The 22,830-nt window shown below is 54.8% G+C and overlaps 1 protein-coding gene across 2 annotated transcripts; it reads right to left on the bottom strand.

The window, feature by feature from the left end:
- Positions 1 to 6,492: 6,492 nt before the first annotated feature.
- On the bottom strand, positions 6,493 to 22,307 carry KCNG1 (potassium channel, voltage gated modifier subfamily G, member 1). 2 transcript variants are annotated; one of them, XM_012662441.1, is made up of 5 exons: positions 22,039 to 22,287; positions 15,146 to 15,258; positions 14,132 to 14,189; positions 11,682 to 12,481; positions 6,493 to 7,400 (listed from the first exon to the last, which is right to left on the bottom strand). In XM_012662441.1, the coding sequence occupies exons 4-5, from the start codon at positions 12,453 to 12,455 to the stop codon at positions 6,630 to 6,632; spliced, it is 1,545 nt and encodes a 514-aa protein (XP_012517895.1). In that variant the 5' UTR covers positions 12,456 to 12,481; positions 14,132 to 14,189; positions 15,146 to 15,258; positions 22,039 to 22,287; the 3' UTR covers positions 6,493 to 6,629. The 2 variants fall into 2 exon arrangements, with proteins under 2 accessions (XP_012517895.1, XP_012517896.1); XM_012662442.1 differs by lacking the exons at positions 14,132 to 14,189; positions 15,146 to 15,258 and having other exon boundaries at positions 22,039 to 22,307.
- Between the last annotated feature and the right edge of the window lie 523 nt (positions 22,308 to 22,830).

Below are 22,830 nucleotides of genomic sequence, written 5' to 3'. Positions count from 1 at the left end.
TTGCTCTTTCCTGTTGGACTTGGGAAGATGAGAGGCTGGGTTGCTGCAGCCATGTTGTCACCATGAGAGTTGGGTTTTCTGCTCTTTGCAGACACAATAGTTCTACCTAATACAGTGGCTTTGGGATAATAAAAAACGAAACACTGCTCAATAGTCTTTGCTGGGCACTTTGCTACATTATGTCATTAACTCCTCTCCCCATCCCACACAGTCCTTGGAGGAAAGTGCTGTCATTACCTCCATTTTCCAGATGAGAAAACCTATGCTCAGAGAAATTAAGTAACTAGCTCAAGGCCACCCAGCTTGTATGCGGTAGCAGCGGGATGCAGGCACCAGCTCCACCTCTCTGGAAGCCGGTAGTCTACCGTCAAGGGGCGGGGCAGTGCGCCTCAGTGGAGGGAACACGCCCTGGCCTCGGGGATTCTGGCTGCCACCCTGGGGGAAGGCAGGGTGCAATCTGTGTGCTGAGTATTTGCACAACAGTGCAGTCCCCCACATTCCTTACCTAACTGCTAATGAAAAGCCCTCCAAATTGTGCTTCTGCCAAGTCTGCTGTAACAAAGTGCGAAAATGCACTTGTAATTAGCAGCTGTGCAGGCAAACGAGGAATGTGTGAAAGTCCCTTGAAATGTTATAACAAATAAAGCTAAAGCATACCCCTGTTATATTGTGAGTGCTATTAATTGATCAGACATTTTTAATTGTTGCTGTTGAGTTCTTGTGAAATTATTAACAATAGTAACAACAGCTACTATCTGTTGAGCCCTTACTATAGACCAGAGTCTGTTCTTGGTGCTTTATATACTACTTTATTCCATTTAATCTCACGTCACCCCAGTAGGGTGGATATGATTGTTCCTTTTTTACAAAGGAAGAAATAGAAGTTCAGAGAGGTTCAGTAACTTGCCTAGAGTCACACAGCAAGGCAATGGCTTGTCCAGGAATCAAACCTGAGATTCTCTGGCCTCAAAGCCCAAATTCCATCTGTTTGTCCTGGGACTTATAATACTTTCTGCTACTCTGAGTTGCCCTACTCTCAAGAAAGTATGTGCCTGTTCAGTGTGGCTCAAATTAGGAAAATTTTGTGGACTGACTCTTTTAAAGACCAATGTGCCTGGTTGGACAGAGTGCTAAGGCCAGCTTTAGGATATTCTTATTGTTAAGGGTGTCTTCACAGGCCAAAAGGCTACATGCTAAATTTCATAGGACCTACCCTGGACTACTCATTCAGGCTCAGATATGCATTAGTCAGCAAAAATGACAGAAACTCAATCCCTAATGATTTAAGTAAAAAAGGAATTTATTGGATCACATGAATGAAAAGTCCAGAAAAAGGGATGGCTTCAGGAACTGCTGGATCTAGGCACTCATTATTGTCTTTAGAACCCAGCTTTTCTCTCTCTGTTCCTTGGTTCTGTTTCCTCTGTGTTAGCTCCATTCTCAGGCTCCCATCTCAACATTACTCAGGTTTCTATCCAGAGAGGAGGAGAGAGGGTATTTGCTCAGGGCCTACAAAAATCCCAACATCCGTTCTGAGGAAGAAGTCCAGGATTGCGACAACTCTCAAGTGTCCTCAAGGACCCAGGCTCCCATCTTTCTCTTCTCCCACCCTCAGCCCTTGTCTTTTATCCCTGTGGTCACCTGATGGTCCAAGAGGGCTCTTGGAGACCCAGCAATCACATCTGTGTTCCAGCAACAGAAAGAGCAGAGAAGGGCCAGCTCCTCCCTTTTTGGGAGCCCTCTCAAAGCCCCCTACAAGACTTTGCTTACATCTTGCTGGCCAGAGCTAGGGTACTGATGTGACAGTCCTTGCCTTCATGGAGCTGACCATCAACGGTGGAGAGAAAAACCAGGAACAAGTAAGTATGTAATGTGCTGGCTGATAAAAGGGTTGTAGGGACGGATAGAGCGGGGCAAGGGGGCTGGGCGTTTTAAAATATAGGTTTTGTTTTATTCAGGTTTGGTGAGGCCAGCAAACCAGGAAATGACTGCCATCAAAAAGATGGTGTATTACCCACAGTTCCCGAGGGGAGGGTGGCATGCTGCGCCATGGGAGGGGACACACAGGGAGACACTGGGGTCAGTGAGGAGGGGGGAGGCGGAGGGGGGGAACCATGGCCGTGGCCAAGAGCCTTTATTGTGGTTTCTGTGGACAGGAGTGGGCAGCCGGCTGGTAAGCAGGCTGAGGCTTGGCTAGTTTGACTAATTTCAGCAGGCTCTGGGCATGGGGCTGTCCCTGGTCGTCTGGTGTCTGGCCCTGTGGTGATTAGAGCGGGAGGACAGCGGCCCAGAGTGGGCGAACACAATAAAGGAGGCGGCTGGGAGTGGGCTGTGAGTTGCTTGGCTGCCCTACGAAAGGTGTGCTCCAGGCAGCTTGTTTGCTCTCTCTAGGGACTGGCTAGCCCTGGGCGGGCAGCCCCTCCAGGGGCAGCAAGGTCTCCGATGTCGGGGCAGCAAGGTCTCCGATGTCGGGGCAGCAAGGTCTCCGATGTCGGGGCAGCAAGGTCTCCGATGTCAGAGCATCAGAACACAGAAAATAAAGGCCATGGTTAATACACTGGGGACACGACGCTGGGAATGTGGTCTTTTATGTAGAACTGGAGGAAAGAGACCAAGCAAGCCTCTCTGTGTAAGTGACGTTTGAACAGAGACCTGAATGAGGAGAGTGAGGGATGCAGGTCTGTCTTAGGGCAGAGTCTTCCTGGCAGAGCGAATGGCAAGTACAAAGGCCCTGGGGTGGACCTGACCTTGGTCTGTTCCATGAACAGACCAGAGGTCGGTGTAGCTGGAAAGGAGACCAGCGCAGGGAGGTGGGGCCGAGAGCGGCTCTGGCTGGGACTGTTAGCAGGTGGGGCGTCACGGGTGGGAGTGGGGTGGGGCTCCGCGCAGAGGAGGAGCATGATCTGACTTGGGTTCTACCTGAGCGAAACCCACGCTTTCTTTGGCCGATGTCCTCCTCTAGGCTCCTCCGGCCCCTCACCCCTCTGTCTTTCCGCACGTGCACAAATATTTTATTCGCTCATTTTTTTTCCCTCCGCCAAATTACCAGCAACTCTAGGGCAAGGCCTGAGTCCAGTTCTGTTTGTTGCGGGACCTGGTGCAGAGTGGGGCTCCGGAAACGCACATCTGGGATTCCTCCCCGGACGCATCCCAGCAGGGGCTGCTTCTCTGCCTGGGGTCGCCTCCACCTCTGGGCCTCTGCACTGGCTGTCCCCTCCGCTGGGACTGCTGCCTCTCCCCCTCCTCCAGGTCTCCATTTAAATGCCACCTGCTCAGGGAGTCCTTCCCTGACCTCGCTGCCTGGCTCGGCTGTTCTCTACCTCCCGCCGGCCCTGGTTACTGGTCGCCACGTCACCCCTGTGCTCACCAACGGCAGAAATTCTTTCCTCCAATTCACGCGTTCACCATCTCTCTCCCGTCATCGCCCTGTGGACCCGGAGGGCGGGGGCCGGGTCTCCGATGCTCCCGCAGCGGGAGGGTGCCTGGTGCCCACTCTCGCCCCCTTCAGTGGGATGGGGCACCAGTGCCCCAGCAGCCGCGGGCGTAGGTGCCAGAGATCCCACCTGCGCTTCTTGGGAGACTTGCCCTTGGCCGCTTAGGGCTGTCTGGCTGGGACATACCAGGGGTGGCGGGTCAGGACCAGAACAGAGGTAAGGCAAGGAGGGCCGCGTCATGCGAGTGCAAAGACAGATCTTTTTTTTTTTTAAACTTTTGTTTTTTTTTCCTTGTTGGTTTTTTTTAGCATTAATTTTGATTTTAAAAAATTGCATTAAATTATGATTTATCTTGATTACTGAGTTTTTTGGCTCCTTTTAGATTTGTGCCAGAGGCAAGTGGCTCGTTTGCCTCACCCTAGCCCCGGCCCTGTTCAGGGGTGGGGACTGAGAATCTGTATTGTTGAGTCGGCCTTCCCCAAACCTCCCCTGCCCAACCCGTTTTGTGAGCCCTGGAGAAGTGCTGAGCTAAGTCAGAGAGGCGGGTGACCACGTGACCATACGGTGGTGCTCCTGTGGAGTCCCAGCTACTCGGGAGGCCCAAGCGGGAGGACTGCTTTAAGGCCAGCCTGAGCGATACAGTGAGAGCCCACTTCTAAAATAATAAAAGGTGGTCACAGTCCTAGAAGCAGTTTGTTAGGTGTCTGGAAGCCTCCTAGCTTCTTAATTAGGGCCAAGGGCCCTTAAGCCTCACGCCAGGTATAGGGGTGAGGATCTAGGGTCCCTTTGTCCCTCAAGTGAGGTCTCAAGCGGTACCTGAGCCCATGCCTCTGCTCGGCCACCAGGATGGATCAGAATCTGCAAGACAGCACCAGAAACCCCAACCACTCAGTGGCCCCAGCCTCTGTCCTCTTCCTTCCCAGAGCGGCCCCGTTTGGGGCTCCCTCCTCCACCCCAGATGCTGTTTGCTTTCCTGCTCCCCTGAGTTTTACAGGGAGCTTTGTAATTCTTTCTGTGCCATGTTTCTGTCTATTTAGCATTTCCAATCGCCTCCTGTCTTTCACAGCCACTTGTGAGGTGGGAGGGGAAGGTCATTCCATAAATCTCAGGTATTATTACGATGACGGCAATGCCCGATTGCTAGGACACCCACCGGGCTGGGGAAGGGAGCTCTAATTAATCGGAAAACTTACTTTTCAGGCATGAGTCACTGGAAGCAGGCGTCAGGGGAGCCTTTAACGAGGCCCTCATGACTCGGATGGTATTTCCACTCTGCATCACGTGGGTATACCATGCTGACATAGCTGTGGCCTCCCCACCCAAGGGAGAGAAAAAGGGGTGCCCAGAGGACCCGGCATCCAATGTTAAACATGAATGCTTTTTGTGCTCTGGCCCTCTTTCCTGCTTCCCTTCATTCTTTCAGTGCGTGTTTAGTGAGCACCTACTAGGTGCGGGCCTTACGCTGGGTGGTGGGAGCTAGTGGTGAGTCACATTGCTGAGTTCCTGCCAGTGTAGACTGTCCTCCTTGTGCAGGAGACAGACCATAACTAAGTAGCAGAGAAATAAATGAGTCAACTTCAGGGTTTGATGAGTCGATGCAGACCGAGCAGAGTAAGGAACGAGAATGGTGGGGTGCTGCTGTGGACTCTTTAGAGAGGAGGTCAGGGAAGACCTCTCTGGGAAGGTGACAGGACAAAGCCAGCCATGCAGTGTTCTGCAGGAAGGGCATTCCCAGCAGAGGAGTCCGCAGGTGTGAAGGCACTGAGACGGGAATGGGCTGGGCTCACTGAAGAGCAGACGGGAGGCCCACGGGGCCGGGTGGGGACAATGAAACAGAGGGAGGTGGGAGGAGAAGCTGGAGAGGGAAGGGCTCAGATCACAGGTGGCGTTTGGGTTTGTTCCCAACTAATGGATAGCCAGCGAGGACGCAGGCAGCGCGGCGTGTGATCGGATTTGTTCTGCTGCTGGACCAAGGGCAGGGGCCTTGGCCAAGGCGGCCGGGGGTCTGTGGTGAAGAAGACAGCCATGCTGCCGTGTCTGTGGGGGTGAGGACAAGCTGTGACTGGGACCTGGGTGTGAAGCCCCGCCCCGTGATGTCACCAAGAGGCTCCAATCCCTGCCAGCTGAGGCAGAATCTCTCTGCCGCGGGTCACGTACACTCCATGAAATCAGGGGGCTGTTCCAGGCCGGTGGGTGCTCTGTGGCTCTTTGTGGGCACAGGGAGGCCTTTGGGGGCTTCAAACTGTGCTTCTCAGACTGCCCGGGGAACCACGGGCCACTTTCCCGAGGCATCAAGGCCATTCTAGGTTTACATTTAGATTCAGATAAATGATGTAAAGCACTTTTCCCCCAACAGCAACATAAACGTGGCATAGAACAAAAACCCATACTATGTTTTAAAAGCAGAATGAAGCCATTTTGCCTCTGTAATCACAACGCTGACAGGGTCCTTGGCGTCCTTTCAACTGTTGGGGGTGCCTTGGGGGAAAAGTTTGAGAAATGGGCCTTATGGTGTAAAAGGGGAGAACAGAGGCTGGGAGAGGAGGAGCAAGGATAAAAGGGAGAAGGGAGAAAGAAAGGCCCGGAGGTGCGGAAATGAAAGAGAAACGAGAGAGGGGGACGCGCTGTTTACTGGGCATCTCGCTGGAGGGGTCTCTGCTCTCCCTTTTCCTCCGGCCCCACTCGGGCCCCACCAGGCTGGAACACCCCAGGGCACCGGCCCTGTTACTTCCAGAACCCACCCTGGTGGCTGTGCTGGCAAACATAGCTCTCTCTTGTGAGGGAGCCCCGGGAAGGCATTTTCTCTCCTTGTCGTCAGTTTCCTTTCCTTGGCCATGATCCACGTTAAAGACAGACACGGCGGCTGCTGTTTGTACTTTTTTCTCCAGGAAGACCCATAAAGCAAGTTTTCGCTGGGCTCACTATTTACACGGTGGAAAGAACAAGCCACCTCCTTGTTGAAGGAAACAGACATCGGCCAGGGCGGGGCTGGGCCCGTGACCCAGCTCTTTCTCTTCCGGTCGTGGCGGGGCAGGACGCACGCTGATGTTTCGGATGTCCTTCCTGGGGCGTGGTTGGAGTCAGTCTCATGCCAGGGCTGGACTCACACGTGGCATGTCCCTGTGGGGGCTTCTGCAGTGGATGGCAACAGCTTCAAGCTGCAGACGGCAGACAGGGCAGGGGTGTCCTCTGGCTTCAGTTATTGTCTCTGGTGTCCGAGGAGGCACTTCCGAACAAGATGTCACTGTCCTGGGACATGCTGCTCAGCTGCGACTTGGTTTTGATGAGGAACTGGGCCCTCCGGAACATCACCCTCTCCTGCTCCTGCTTGAGCTCCAGGTAGGAGCGGGAGAAGGTGTGGAAGATGGAGGTCACGGGGAAGGCCATGAGGAGGATGCCACTCAGGATGCTGCTCAGGGCCACCACCTGGCCTGGGGTGCTCCTGGGGACCATGTCCCCGTAGCCCACAGTTGTCATGGTGATGACGGCCCACCAGTAGCAGGCGGGGATGCTGGTGAACTCGGGGCTGTCGGCCATCTCGTTCTCGATGACATACAGGAGGGGCGCAAAGAGGGCGATGGCCACGCAGAGGAAGAGCAGCAGGAGCCCGAACTCGCGGGTGCAGCGGCGGGCCGTGAGCCCCAGCGTCTGCAGCCCCAGGGAGTGGCGGGCCAGGCGCATCACGTACAGGATGCGCAGCGCCCGCAGCACGCGCAGCACCAGCCCCACCTTGTCCAGGTAGCTGTTGCCCGCGCCGGGCTTTCGGCGGCCCGCGGCGGCGCCGTCCACCAGCAGGGTGATGTAGTAGGGCAGGATGGCCACCAGGTCGATGAGCGTGAGCGGGCTCCGCAGGAAGGCGAACTTGCTGGGCGCCTGGATGAGCCGCAGGAGGAACTCGAGGGAGAACCAGCCCACGCACACCGACTCCACGATGAAGACGTTGTGGCACATCTGGGAGCACTGGCCCTGGGACGAGGGGAGAGGACACGGACAGGTCAGCAGTCCCAGCAGGGAAGCAGCAGGGAAGCTCTGCCCGGGGGCGGGGCGCTGGGCTACCTGGGCAGAAGGTGCCCTGGGCCTGGCGCACCTGCCTCTGCATGCCGGGTCGCCCTGGGGCCTTTGTCTAGTCGTGCGCACTCCCCGCCTGGGGCGTTAAGTCCCACCTCTACGGTGGGCCACTCCTCCTCTCTCTCCAGCCCAGACTTTGGCCCTGAACTCCAGACCCTAACCCGCTGCCTCCCTGACGATACTGCCTGGTGTCCGACAGGCCCGCACTGGGCTCCTGGCTTCTCCTGCCCCCGGTGGTCCTCCCTCCCTCGCTGTGGGCAATCCCGACCTTCCAGTTGCTCAGGATTAGAGACCTGGCCCCACCCTTTCCACCTCTCCCTCGCACACCTTCCGTGTCATCCTCGGGAACCCTCATTAGCTCTTCATTTAAAACAAGGTGAGAATCAAACCTTCTCTCTGTCCACTGCCCCCACCTGGCCTGGCCACCGTCCTCTCTCACCCGGCCAGTTGCAGTCACCTCGTCCCTGGGCTCCCTCATCCCTGCAGCGGTTTCCGCACACGGCCGGAGGGATCCTGAGAGCATAAACCAGATCCTGTCCCTCTGCTGCGCAGCCTCCGTGGCTCCCGACAGCCTCCGAGGAACAGCCGGAGTCCTCCCCGGGTGTGCATGGGCTGTCCATCTGTCCATCCGTCGCCTTTCCGATCTCCTCACTCCTCTAAAACCCCGGCTCATTCCCAGCCCGGCTCCTGCTGCTGGGTCCCTCCTCCCCAACACCCACGTCGCTCCTGCCCTCCCCTCCTCCAGCTCTGCTTCGATCATGGCTTCTCAGAAAGACCTTTTGTGACCCCTCTATTTAAAATCCCCCCTTTTTCCTGCACCCAAACTCCCCTTACCCAGCTTTATTTGTTCAGAGCGATCGCCATCTTTTGATATGTGTTGTAAGTTACTTATCTGTCACGTTTGTCGTCTGTATCCACATCCCACCCCGGCCGGCCGCACAGATTGGAGCCCCACAGGGCGGGGCGGTCGGTGTGTGTCGTTCACTGCCCGGACCCCCAGTGCCTAGAAAGGCCGAGCGCTGGGCCGGTGCTCAGTGCACAGCTGTTAGGGGCGTGAATGGAAGAGCACCGGGCTGGGGGCAGAGGGTGTGCGAACTCGGAAGTCAGCAGGGGCCAGGCAGGCAGAGGAGACGGGCAATGGGCCACGCAGGGCTGGGTCCCTAGGCGAGCTCGGCAGTCTTGCTCAGCGCCCCGTCACTGCCCCAGGAGAATTCAGGCTCAGGCTGCCTCACTAAAGCTTTAAAGAGAAGCTGGAATTGTGCAGTTTTATGTGAAATCTCCTGGTGATAAATGTTGGCGATAATTGTTGGTTAAACAGATAAAATGTTGATTTAAGTGCCGGTGATAATTCAATGCAGAGAAAACACTCTATGGGCCACTAAAACACATCTTCATGCTGAATTTGGCATGCAGGCTGCCAGCTTGTCTCTCTGGTCTGGAGTATAAGTGGCGTCACCCTCGAAGGGGCCTTTGGCAGAGAGAGAAGGCAAAAATGGTTCTAGCCTGGGGCATCTTGTAGGTTCTTGGGCACAGCTGGGTTCTACAAGTCCCACTCTAATAGTTCTCTCTCTAGGAATATGTTTGAGGCTGGAGATAGGACCTCATACTCGGTGGGGCTCTAAGGTCTCAAACATCTGGGACAAGAAGCCCCCTTCTCTGGGAAGCCTTCCTAGATGTGCCCCCTCTTCGTAGCGCCAGCAATGTGGGTGGCCTCTCACACAGAGCCCCCTGGGCTTGTGCCTCATACTTATGGTCATGGGGGGGGTATCATTCCCACCCCACTAGACTTGAAGCTCCTTGAGGTTGGAAGACCTGTCCTGGTCACTCTGCCTCCCCTGTAGCGCCTGCATACAGCTGGTGCTCAAATGTATGCACAAGGAGCAAGTGAAACACTGAATCCCACAGTGAATCCCCAAAATGAAAGTTTAAGAACAGCATTTTCACTGTATCATAAAAAAGGCCAGTATTATTCTTTTTAAAGCAAGTATCAGAATTTGAATAAAACAGTGACTTTATTAGTATTTTCCTGATAAGATCAGGATCCAAGATGTTGGAGCTGAGAAGAAATCTATACTAAGTACGGGGCCTTCCAGACAGGTCTCAAATGGTGAGCATGTTCTCTCCTTTCTTTTTCTTTTCGACAGGTGCATATAAATCCTTAGAGTTAGCACTTCCTGCAAACTCATTATGCATCTCTTCCAATCACTTCTCGAGGGCTCACTGAATGCTCACGACACTGTGAGGTGGGCCTGTTTGGACGGATGAGGAAACCGAGGCACAGAGAGGTTAAGTAACTTGTCCACAGGTACACAGCTAGAGCTCACCCAGTGGAATCCAAATTCAGGCTGTCTGGCTTCAGTCCTGACCTATTTATTCATCACTACCCTTATGCTTATCAAAAGTTAATTTTACTAGTTGAGTGCTGTTTTCTTAACATCTGTTTTTAAAATTCAACATTTAATAAAAGTTCCAGCAACCCTCTGTGGATTATAGATGTAACAGCTATTGTTACTTCCTCCATAATATACGTGTGTGGAAAAATTCTCACATGGCGAGTACATCCAATGTTAAATCAGAGCATGCATGTAGAGCATTTACCACATGCACGGCACACAGTCAGTGCTCAATAAATGCTGGCTGGCATGACATTTATGTTCTGTTCATACCGCTATACCTATTTCTCCAATGCCTATGCAATTTGTACCTGTATGAGACTTTTTGGTTTTGAAACTTGCTTTCAGAATCCCCATGTATAGGAAAGGCTAAGAGCCATGGGTCTGATTCATGAGGAGGCTGAACCGGGGAGGAAGACACTCCCGTGGACTCAGCCCCCACCAAGAACTGCCATGTGGGAATGCAGGCTGGGGGTGGGAGAGATGGCGACCTCATAGTTTTTTTTTCTTTTTGAGACAGAGTCTTGCTCTGTCACCCTGGGTAGACTGCAGTGGCGTCATAGCTCACTGCAACCTCAAACTTCTGGGCTCAAGTGATCCTCCTGCCTCAGCCTCTCAAGTAGCTGGGACTACGGGCGCAAGCCATGACATGCGACTAATTTTTCTATTTTTAGTAGAGACGGGGTCTCACTCTTGCTCAGACTAGTTTTGAACTCCTGAACTCAAACAATCCTCCTGCCTCCGCCTCCCAGAGTGCTAGGATTACAGGCGAGAGCCACCTCTCCTGGCCAACCTCATAGTTTTTCTCAAGAGGAGCTCAGAGTTTGAATTTTTATATGAAAAATGCCTTACTTTTAAATGTTATTAAGACAAATTTTGGGGAAATGCTGTGTGAGCCAATCGCATACTTCTGTGGGGCTGTATTGGGTCCCAGGCTGCCACGTGGGACCCACAGTTCCACGTTTCAGAGCACAGACTTTGGACTCAGTTGGACCTGGGTTCGGGCAAAGCTGCTCTGCCTCCACGTCCTCGACCACCAGGTGGGTGTGAGAGCACGTCCCGCCCAGGGCTGCTGGCGGATTTGCAGAGAAGACCAGCCCAGCGGAGCGTGCAGCCCGGCTCCCGGCTCCTGCGAACTGCCCCGCCAGCAGGAGCCCCTGCGATGAAGCACGTACCCTGCGCCAGGCCCTGGAGTAAATGCGTTTTCTCTTATTTGACACAAGGAAATGCTCACCATTTGAGGACACGCACACACACGCCTATCAATAAAAATCAATTTCGGGACCCAGAAAATGTGTCTGGGCTATTATTGTACAAGGGATTAAGAAGTCTGAGAAAGGACTCAAGTGTTTGAGATGAATTTTGATGATGTATGTAGTATGCTTAGCCTAGGGCCAGACACATCATAAATCACAGCACGCATTTACTCACTCATTTGTTCATTCAACAAACAGCGGTTCAGTGCCCTGTCTGTGCTGGACATTGTTCTAGCCTGGGGGGTACAGGAGGGGACACAGTGGGGACAGGGACAGGCATGGCCATCGACTCCATGATGCTCACAAATTAACAGGGAGTCAGACACACATGCAAATAGTTGTCACACAGCATGATGTCAGGAGGAACTAGGGATGCTATTCAGCCAGTGTGCAGTCAGGGAAGGCTTCTTGGAGGAGGTGACAATGGGAGGGCTGGAGGATGTGGACAGTGGTCCAGCGGATTGCTTTGTCTCCTCCTCAGGGCCCCTGCCCTCACTGTAGGAGTCTCCCCGCCAGCTGTGGGCTCTTACCTGCTCCTCCTCCTCCCTCAGGCTGGGCAAGGTGCTGACGGAGAGGTTCACGGCGGTGACGGTGACAAAGAGCACGGACAGGCAGGCGAACACCTTGCCGGGCAGCCCCGAGTGCGGCCTCTCCACCATGTCGCGCAGTCTCCGCATGCAGCGGCCCAGGCGGCCCTCGCCCTCGGCCGGGCCGTCGCTGTCGCGGCCGTCGCTGTCCAGCGGGTCCTCCTCGTCCTCGCGCTCCACCATCTCGGCGAACTCCTCGATCTTCTGCAGGTAGCGGCGCTTGCAGCAGCCGTCCAGGTGGTCCTCGGCGATGCCCCAGTACAGCAGCTCCTCCTGGAAGGACAGCGCGCACATCTCGCGCAGCAGCCGCAGCTTGCCGGCGCGCAGGAAGGTCAGGATGGTGCCGAAGGCGCCCGGGTTGCGGTCGAAGAAGAACTCGTTGCAGGTCACGTCGTAGTCATCGCACACGTTGAGGATGTCGTCGAAGTTGGTGCAGGCCTTGAGCTGGCCCAGCCGCGTCAGCGGGAACTCGTCCAGCGTGGTCCAGGGCAGCGAGTACTTGCTGCCGCCCACGTTGATGATGATCTGTCGCCGGCGGTCCTCGGGCGGGCCGCCCGGGCGGGGGTCGTCCTGCGGCCGCAGCCGCTGCGCCCGGCGGTAGAAGACGCCCTTGAGGGGCTGGCGCTGCGGGAAGAAGGCCGGGTGGAAGGAGGCGTCCGAGGCGCAGCTCAGGGCGCTGTAGTCGTAGTCGGAGTTGTCTCCCGGTAGGAGGGTCATTTTGGGCCTTCACATATCTCTCGGGCCTGGGGGGAGAAGGGAGGGAAGACCCTCAGTGACCCCTGAGCTCCACCTGACTGACGACGCGGTTCCGCTCGTCTTCACTGGCATGTGGTCCCCACACTCCAAGGCCGAAGCCCTAACCCCCAACGCCATGGCGCTAGGAGGTGGGGGCTTTGGGAGGGGCTGGGGTTCTGATTGCAGCCCTGATGATGGGACTAGTGTTCTCATAAGGAGAGGAAGAGACACAAGGGCACTCTCTCCCCTACGTGGGGACGCTGGGACGTCGCGGTCTGACACCCAGAGAAGGGCCCACCCCAGACCCTGCCGGCACCCTGCTCTCCAGCCTCCAGAACTGTGAGAAATAAGTGTCTGCTGTTTGAGCCACCGTTCGAGCCACCCAGTCCCTGGCATTTTGTCACGGCAGCCTGAACTACCACGTTCACTTAACAGGGAAATGGCAACAGTGTTGTTCAGCATCTTCTAACCGTTCCTGTCCCTCACTATGCCACAGCAATGTCCTGGGCACTGCTGTGCGCAGGCGCTGCTTGGAGCACTGGGATGCAGCGGCACACAGAATGGGAAGGGCCCCTGACCCCAGACAGCTGACATCCTAGTGGACTGTCACCCAACACCTGTACCGTCATTTTATTTAACACTCTATTTTAAATGAACCCTTTTTTTTTTGTATTTATTTAGCTTCGAAAGGCAGTTTAGTGTAGACCTGTGGTTCTCAACCAGGGCTGATTTTGTCTCCAGGGGACATATGGCAGTGCCTGGAGGCATTTTTGATGGTTACGACTGGGGGATGCTACTGGCATGTTGTAGGTAGAGGCCAGGGATTCTGCTGTATGTCCTACATCTCACAGGACAGCGCCCCGCAATAGAGCATCGTCTGGCCCCAAATGTCCATAATGCTGGTGTAGTGGTTATAAACACAGACTTTTGAGCCACACGTCCCAGGCAAGTTACTTAACCTTGATGTGTTTCAATTTCCTCATCTATAAAATTCATACAACCACGTGACCTACTTCATAGGAAAACTGAGAGGACAAAACAAATTACAAACATAAGAGCACTTAATGCAGTGCCTGGCACCTAGTAGGTACTCAATAATTCTTCTAAAAAAAATTTATTTATTTATCTTTTAATCTCCTAAATGTTCTCCAGGAGTACTTAATAATTCTTGTCTATTACTGCTATTAGTATTTATCTTAAAGGGATACCTTGCATTGTTTCCATAAATGGAAAACAGCCATCACTTGCCGTAAATAAGAGGCAACGGACAAAGAAATGCACAATTATTAGGTGACGTGCCAGCAGACATCACCTTGAGCAGCAGTCCCCAGCCTTTCTGGCACCAGGGACCGGTTTCGTGGAAGACAATTTCTACACGAATTGGGGGTGGCATGCGATAGGGGGTGGCTGTAAATACAGATGAAGCTTTGCTAACTCGCCTGCTGCTCACCTCCTGCCGTGCAGCCCGGCTCCTAACAGGCCACGGACTGGTACTGGTCTGCAGCTCGGGGTTTGGGGACTGCAGACCTCGAGGATACAGAGGTGAACTGGACAGCTGGGCTGCCCCAGGTATGACAGGGAAGCCTTCCTTCGCTCTTCCAGCTAAGTTGAGAACCCCCTCATCTCACGACTGGCGCATTTGTGTTCATGACACTTACCACCTTGTTTTAGAATTCTCTGTGTGAAACCTGGTTCATTCATTCGACTGCTTGCTCCCTGGGGGAAGAATTGTTTTATTCATCTCTGAACCCCTCTGCCAGCAGTGGAAGAGCTCAAAAAGTGCTTGCTGAATGAGTACATTTCCTGCCGATGAGACCCACAGGATGAGGGCACTTCTGGGGACCCGAGGTCAAAACATCAGCTTGCATGGACTCCCTTCCCTCTCAGCCCTCAAAGCTAAGGGTTTGCACTGCTAGAATAAAATTGCTTATTCATTACCAGCTCATGGGCTGAGTTTGGTTCACAAATATTTTACTTGCTTGGACAAATTTCTGAAAATTGAGAAATTTCATGTAAAAATCCATATTCTTGGCTCCTCTTAAACAACCAGAATATCTGGCAACACTTGGCCCGAATTCCACTGAGAAATGGCTGTCCTCTTTAGGCAGCGCACGCACGCTCCACGGCACCACAGCCCTCGCCCTGCTCTGTTGTCTTCTGGACACCCCTCTCCTTCACTCACAGGTTTCCTTCCTGACCCCTAGGCATTTCAGTTTAAGAACCCTGGATTATGGCAAAGGAGCTCTGCAGAATTAAGCTGATGCATAGAGAAGAAGTAAGAGAATAATACTTCGTCTTTTAAATCACCATCCCTCCCCCCAGCCCAATCCCGGATGGAAGTGCATGGTACTTGCAAGGTTTATCAACTGCAAATGTAAACCTACTTCCGATACCCGAGCGTCAATTGCTGCTATGGGCACGTCCCAAGAGAACACACATGCTCGCCCACACCCCCCTGTGGATGAGAACGTGCTTTAATAGGAGCTGGGGGCAGGCCGGAAGGGGCTTTTTTTCACAATGGAATTGCCGTACAAAGGCCTAATTACCGCTCCACGCACTTATCTTTGGGCAAAGCCAAGGTTTCACAGATCAGGTTTAGGGAAACGAGGGTACACCTATGTTTGAAATAAAAATGATTTGATTTTAGGCTGTTAGAGTGTTTTTAACTTCACCTAAAATTGGAACCCATCTCCTCGGGCAGAGCCTGCCAGGCTCCCTTCGAGGCGTGGGAATGATCCCTTTTAGGCACTTTGCTGAGCAATATTGCTTTTCAGCTCTGCTTAATCTCTGCCACCAAAGACAAGAGAAAAATGACATTGTGTTTGGCAAGAATGGCGAGGGAGACAAAGGAACATTCCTCTGCTCATGCAAGCCCTGGAGGGCTCTTGCGAGCCCCATGGCTATAATCACCTCTTCTCTTTAGGAATTTCTTCTTTCATCTCCCAATTAGCGATTCCTCCCCCCCCCCGTCCCCGATGCGAGTTTCCTGAGTGGCAAGTTATCCTGTCTCAGCAGAATATCGAGTACGGAGAGGCTGCTCGTACGCGGAAAGCGATGAACCCCGCAAGCACCCTCCTCGCGAAGCCAGAGTGCCCTGGGGAGAGCGCGACGCCGGGACGAGCAATGGTCACATCTCTCTGCGGCCTCTGGTCTTGCCGATGCCCCTCTGATGAGCCTGAGAGAGGTGGCTCCGCATCTTGGGATCCTAGAGCTCGTAGACCCACAGGCCCCAAAGCCTGTGCTTCTGAAAAACAATGCTGCTTCTCACCCAGCCTGATACCGTCACAAGAAATCTGGAACTTTTTATCTCTCTGCAGTGTTAGTTCTGTCAGTTCTAGAGCATGGTGAGCTTTAGTGATTTTGCCTCTGAGTCTACAGATGATTGGGAAGAGGAAGCCACTTGAGGACGGGGTTGCGATGGTGGGGGTGAGACGTCCTGAGGCCGCATTCGTTCATTCATTAGTTACTGAACACTCAGTCTCCAAATGAGTACACAAGTCACTTCAGGCTGCAGTGATGTAGAGAGAGCAAGGTGACATATGGGGAATGATTATTGTGGGGCAGGGCACAACCTTAGCTGGAGGGGTCAGAGGGGAGGGGACATGGGGTTGAGCCGCATGCATGGGCAGGAGCCAGCCCGTAAGGACTTGGGGGAGTGTGTCTCAGGCAGAGGGAAGGCAAATCTTCTCCCTGATGTGGGGTGGGCTTGGATGGTCAAAGACCGAAGGGAAGGCAGAGTGGCTGGGCAGAGTGTGTGAGCGGGGGAAGGTGGGAGAAGATGCACGCTTAGGAGGGCGGCAGGGGCCAGGGGAGCAGGGCCTGCTGGGTCCCAATAAGGAGAGCCCCACTGGAAGCTACTGCAGCCATTCTGGACAGGTGCCCAGGGCCTGCACCAGCGGAGGCACTGGAGAAGGGGAGGGCTTTGGGAGGGACTTTGGAGGAGACTCCACAGGACTTGCCCAGGCATGGGGCATGGGCGGAAGGGACAAGGAAAGAGGAGAATGAGGATTCCAGGAATGCCATTTGCTGAGGTTACACGAGGTGGCGCTATGGTGAGCTCCGAATCAGAGGAAGAGGTCCTGGCTGTGGGATGACGGACAGGAGAGGACACCTGCAAAGTCAAGGGCAGTGGGAGGGATGGGTGTCTCCCAGGGATGGTGTCAGGCCACCAAAACTGACCCGATGAGTGTGTGTGTTTGTCGGGGGGATGTCACCAGGCTGCTTGGACCTGGCTGGGCCAGCGAAGGTAGGAGGCCCAGAGGCAGGGCCCTATCTGTGCATGGGCCCCCACAAGCACCTCCCTTGTGAAGCTGCATCCACACTAGGCCCAAGTGGCCAGTGCAGGTAGACACCACTAGGGGGGTGTGGCAGACAGAATGACATCCCCACGTTCCCCCAGATGTCCATGTCCTCATCCTAATCCCTGGAACCTATGAACATGCTCGTCTATAAGGCAAGGAGGCCCTAAGGTTACAGAAGGAATTAGGGCTGGGGGGATGATCTGGAATATCTGAGGGGGCCCAGGGGAACCACCTTATACGTGTAAGACGGAGGCAGGAGACAGAGTGTCAGAGTGGTGTGGTGCCTCATTTTTCTTTTTTACCTGGGTTAAAACCCAGAGTTGGGTGAACCACACTCTGCTTCACAGCGCCCTCCCTGCAGGCCTGTGCCGGGCTGTCTTCCCGTACTCGTTTTTCTCCTGCATTCCAAGCCCCGTGCTTCTGGCCCTCCCAGGCACCTTCCATGTGGTTGATATAGATCCTGAAATGTGCTTGAATCTTTGTAAAATATGTAATGTGCGTGTGTTCATTTACATAAATAGCATAGTGCTATACACTTCTGCTTCTGCTTCTACTCAGCACCATGTTCTTAAGACCTACATGTGTGGCTAAACCTACTTCCAGTTCATTGCTTCTGATTCCCGAGCAATCTGCAGGATTCCGAAATCTGCATCTACCACGACCCACTTGTCCCTCGCCCAGGGATGGACTGTAGGGGGCCTTAAGTTGGGCGGTCGGCAGGGAGTCCCCAACTGCCCAACCTCTCAATCCCCTTGGGGTTCGGGAAGGCTCTGTGCATCCCACTTCATAGGAGAAGTGGAAACTCCCCTGGTTTGCGAGAAAAATCTTCTGCATTGGGGCCACCTGATCAAATTCCCCTTCATGAGCCCAGAGATCCACTGACGCTCCCCATTCAGTGTCTGGTCCCTCCTTTGGGGAGAAAGGTGATGACTGAGGGCTGCATGCACCTTTCCAAAGACAAGCGATCATTTCAGCCATTCTGAGTGGCAGTTCCCATGTGACCACCAGGAGATCAGCAATGACTGAGGGTGTGGGTGCAGGGTCCGGGCGGGTAAGGCTCTGGAGGGGGCAGCGGGAGGGGATGGAGGTCTAAGTCAGGCTTGGCTGGCTGTCCCTGCTGCTCTTGCTGACAACCCTGCAGCCTGACCAGCCATCACGCCACTGAGCTACTGGCCTTTCTGAGCCTGCTTCCTGCCCTGTAAGATGAGGATAAGAGGGTCTGGTGAACGGAGGTTTGCTGCAGGGATCAGCAGTGTCACTGATCTCCTGTCCCCATGGCCACATTCCATTAAGGACATGAAAGGGTTCCATAAACTGTCGTGTGCTGATCCCAACTGCTACAATCTCTCTTGGGTCTCTCCCCAGGGTTCCAGACCTTTCTTGACTGTTCTTTCTGTCTTAAGCTCGCTTGAAGTCCCTCTTCTGAGTGGGAGGGGGAGAAATGCAGAGAGAGCGCTAAATGCACAAAGTGCTATAAATAGCAACGGTTCCAGCCTCCCTCGACTGCACTGCACCCTCACCGAGTGCCAGGCGCTGTGCTAGGAGCCTTAACTGCATGAGCCTACGTCCTTCCTTAAAAAGGCAGGCATTAATGCCCCCATTTTATAGATGAGAAAATAGAGGCTCTGAGAAGTGAAAACTCACCATAAGCAATGAGGCCAGAATTAAACTCAGTCCGTGGGACCCCAAGCCAGACCTCTTCGCTTCCTGGGATCACTGGTTCCTCGTGGAGGGTGGGGGTGGTGTCTCCGCCACCTGTAGAGAGCCAGGGACTGGGTCTCTAGTCTCTATTTTCTATGGACAAGCTTTTGGAAAGTTTTTAGGGATGGAAAGAAGTAGGCAATTGCCCACGGCTGGGGAAACATCTTTATTCCTATTTTGTATTTGCACAAGAACAGAGTAAGAATCAATAAGACCCCTGGTTTTGTCAAACGCTGGCTTGCCATTTTGGCCTCTGGGAAGGAGCAGACGTGGAGAGCTGCAGGGCCAGGTGCCAACGAATGCAGGCAGCCTCCAGAAGCTGGAGAAGGCAGGAAATGCATTCTCCCCCAGAGGCCCACCTCGATTTTAGCCCAGTGAGACCTATTTTGGACTTCTGACCTCCCAAAACTATAAGAGAATACATTTGTGTTGCTTTAAGCCACTATATTTGTGCTAATATGTGAAACACAACCTCCAAGGCAACTTTCCAAAAGAAAAGCATGTCTTTCCAGAGCTCCTCGGGCTTTGGTTTCTCTCCCTCATACCAGACTTCTCACCCTGTGTCACTCCCTAACTCCGAGCCGGTGTCTTGGGGACCCCATCCCTCTCTCTCCAGGCAGCTCTGTCCCATGCCCCACAGTGTTTCTCTGCCACTGTGGCTTCATCTGTCAGGATTAGGGCTCCTGGCTGGGTTGACTCAGAGGCGGCTTGTGCTGCATTAATCCCCAATTAAAACGTTAATCAAAATGGATCCAGCCATTAGCCTGGCCCCGGTCCTGGCATGCTGTGTCTCTGCAAGATGCTGTGCCCACGTGGGGACTCTGTCTTTCTTAGCCACCTGCCATCCGTCCTCACCACAATCCAACCATCCTGGACTTCAGCCCTGCTTCCTGTGAGCTGGGGCCCAAGTCCCTGGGGAGGTGATGTGCTGGGGGCTGGGCTCTTCCCTCCATCCCTCGCCTGCCCCCAAGTGAGAAAAGGAGTCAGTCCCCCCCAACCCCCATAAGAAAAGACAGGCTGCCTCTGGAGCCTTCCTGCTCTGCTGCTGGCAGAACAACACCAAATGCACATTTGCCTTCTGCCGGGAGGTGTTTGGGGGCTGGAGACAGAAGATCCTTTTCTATTTGCCTCCTTGTAGTCCAAAATTTGGGAACACAGGCTTAAGCAGCAAATCAGGTTTAGGGCAGCAGTGGGGGACCTCAGGACAGCAGGAACGGGGACACAGGCTTCCATGATGCCTCAGGAGAGGGAGCACGGTCTATCTGCCACCTGCCTGGGGAGGTGTGGGTGTGAGGCAGACTCACCACAGAGCAGGGGACAATCTTAGGCACAATTCAGAACCTATTTGTAGCAAATTCACTTTATGTTCTGATTTTGTTAATCAAATACAGTCTGCTAGACAATAAAAACGGCCAACAGTGATTGAGTGCTTACAGCTAGACTCTTTCTTGCCTCTCGTTTTTTATTAATTCTATTTGGAGAGGCTTCACCGGCCACCATTTTCACCCCATGACTCATTTCTGGGCTGCATGAATCGAGCGAGAGTGGATTCCTAGGCCTGTATACCTCTGGCAACGTCAACGTTAACTCTTCATCACGTATTTGGAAAGCGGATGTGGAGAAAGGACAGCACAGTCTAGACACCCTACTAGGGTTGAATTCCTATGTTCCTGTGCCCAGGACACATCTCTTTGCTCTTCTGTTCCCTGGGGCATCTCCCTCACCTCTTGCCAGAGCCCGGCTGTGTGTGTGGCACAGAGAATTCAAAGTGGCTCCCAGATCTGCCCCAGTCAGGCTCTGGGCGCCCGCAGGCTGGGTTCTCAAGCCTCGGGAGGAGAACCCAGGTTGTCTTGTTTCGAGCGCACTCACAGTTCCCTGGGAGTCTGGCGTGTGTCCCACAACAGACATCTTTCCACGGGAGTGGGCCGGCGTAGAAAGTGACTGAGGAGGACAGGCCCCAGGGGTCATCGCTCACCTGTCTTTCAAACACACCTGTCCTCCTCCCAACCCAGCAGGTGCCTCTGCAGAGCCCCAAAACCAGAGGATTTGCAGGTAGAGCTCTGGTCCGGCAGAGCCTGCGAAACCCACCAAAGAAAGATGACATGCCCTGGCCACGTGCCCAGCCCTGGGCCCCCATCTCCAGCAGCGCCAAACTTTCCCTGGAGACGTGCTGCCAATGCACCTCCCCATAGTGACTCTGCAGTCACGTGTGTGGGGGTATCGGATACACCCCGGTGAATAAACCTCCGCTCAGATGCACAGAGGCAGGAGCTCCCCCACCCCACAATGAATCAGACCAGTTCCTGCTCCCTCCTCTCACCTCCCCCTGCACTTGTCTCAGGGTGTCAGCGAAGGGGGGGTGTCTATGTGTCTGTCTCCCTCCTCTCATCCACCTGGGTAACTCTGGTGCCTGGCACCCTTTAAGTGCTTAAGAATAGCAAGTGCTTAAGAAAATGCCTGCAGAATGGACAACTTAACTAATAAACCCCATTGGTGGGAAACATGCAACAGTAATTTTAGATCAGTGTTTCTCAACCTCCTCCCCCACCCTGCCACCCTCCCCCAAGAGCTTTTAAAAGGCCTTTCCTTCCTATCCAAGAACCAATTCCCGCCCCCCCTCCTTGAGAATGAATGTATTAGATGAACATGAAAGCTCTGCCTGTACACATGGGCTACTACAGTTGGCCACCCCAGCTCGCTATGACTTCCCAAGGGAGGGTCTGGGTCTTAATTCCTACTCCTCTCTAAACTGCATGAAGGCTGCCCCCATCCTATCCTGCCCCCATCCCGTCCCTCTTGTTCACTGCTTTCTCCCCAGCACAGTGCCTCAATAAATGTTTGTTGAATGAATGAGTGAATGTTGAACACCTGGAATGGTGAGCTGCCCATAGCAGGTGCTCAACCAATCTTTGTCGAATCCATGAATGAATGAAAGAACATCTCTCCTTTCCTTCCCCACCCAAAGACTCCAATACATCCAGGCTGAGCCCCACTCCAGTGTGGAGCCCTGAGGCTGAGGAGACCCCTACCGTCCTACCAGATACCGGAGCACCCAGTGAACTGTCTCAGTATCCCCGGCGCCTAGCACACAGTAGGCGCTCAATAAACGTTTGCTATATTCATAGTTAACGAATGACTCAATAAGGCCGACTGGTGGAGATGCTCCATTCCGTGCCCAAGAATAGAGTGAATGAACGAGTGACAGACGCCACCCTCCCCCATCCCAACTCTCCTTCCTCCTGGGACGCCGCCGCCCAGTCAGGATGCGCCCCTCGCCAGGGTCACTGAGAGAACGTCCGGCCCTTCGCATCCCAGGGACCCTTTGGGAAGAACCGAAGCTGGACCCGCTCCGTGGCCGTGGCGAGCGCGCTCCACGCCGCCACCCGCAGCTGCTCCCGGGTCCTCGGTCGCCCTAGCCTCTCCGCAGGCGGGCTTCGAGGCCCCCGCAGGGGAGTTCGGTGCCGCGGCCACGTGCGGCTGTCCCCGAGCCCGAGTTTGCAGCCGCGGGGGCCGGTCCACACCTCTGCAGTGGCCGGCGAGCCTGCAGCGCGCAAAGTTCCCACCTCAAGTTCCCGTCGCGGCGTCCCCGCCTCGGAGTTGGCTGGGCCGCGGCTTCAGTCCCCGCCCCGGCTGCCAGCGGGTCCCGGGAGAGGACCCGAAAGGGGGCGAGAAGCCCCCCGGGGCGCCCGCTCTGCCTGCTGGAGCCGCCGTCAAACTTCGGCCCCCGGGCCTGACTCAGCTCCCGCACTCGGACCCAGGGCCGCCCCGTCTGCCTCCGGGTCCCCGCCGGGCTCCGAGTACGCCGGGAGCGCGGCGCACCAGCCGCCGAGGGAGCCGGGGCAGGAGGCGGGACGGAGGGAGGGGACTGAGCGCGGGGCGGGGACAACGAGCGGGCAGCCGAGAGCGCGGCGCCGGCACGGTGGCAACGGCGACACCGACGCCGGGCGTCTGGGCGCCCAGTCGGGGTCCCGTACCTCGGAATCCGGGGGCCCTGGCACGCCTGCCCGGGTAGCGCTCCGCGCAGCACATTCCGGCGCCCGGGTCCGGGAGGCACGCGCTAAGCCCTCCCCTGCCATCGCCGTCTCCTTCCCCTTCTGCTCTCCCCTCCCACCCTGCGCGCCGCTGCCACTCCTCCCGCACGCGCCAGCCTTTAAGGTCCCGCGCGGGGCGGCGCCGCAACCTCCAGGGGTCGCGCGCCATGTCACGTGCTTTCCCGGGCGGTCCGAGCGCACCGGGGGTCCTGGGCCCCTCGCACCGCTGCCCAGGGTGTACGTGCGCCCAGTACTTAAAGTCCCTACCTTCCGTTGCCGCGAGGCCGCACGTTCCACGCGCTTCCACATCCTGGGGACCACGTG

This window comes from Propithecus coquereli, unplaced genomic scaffold, assembly GCF_000956105.1.
Source record: "Propithecus coquereli isolate 6110/MARCELLA unplaced genomic scaffold, Pcoq_1.0 Scaffold765, whole genome shotgun sequence".
Taxonomy (NCBI): Eukaryota; Metazoa; Chordata; class Mammalia; order Primates; family Indriidae; genus Propithecus; species Propithecus coquereli.
The sequence above is the reverse complement of the archived record's forward strand: the minus strand, read 5'-3'. Positions and strand labels throughout refer to the sequence as shown.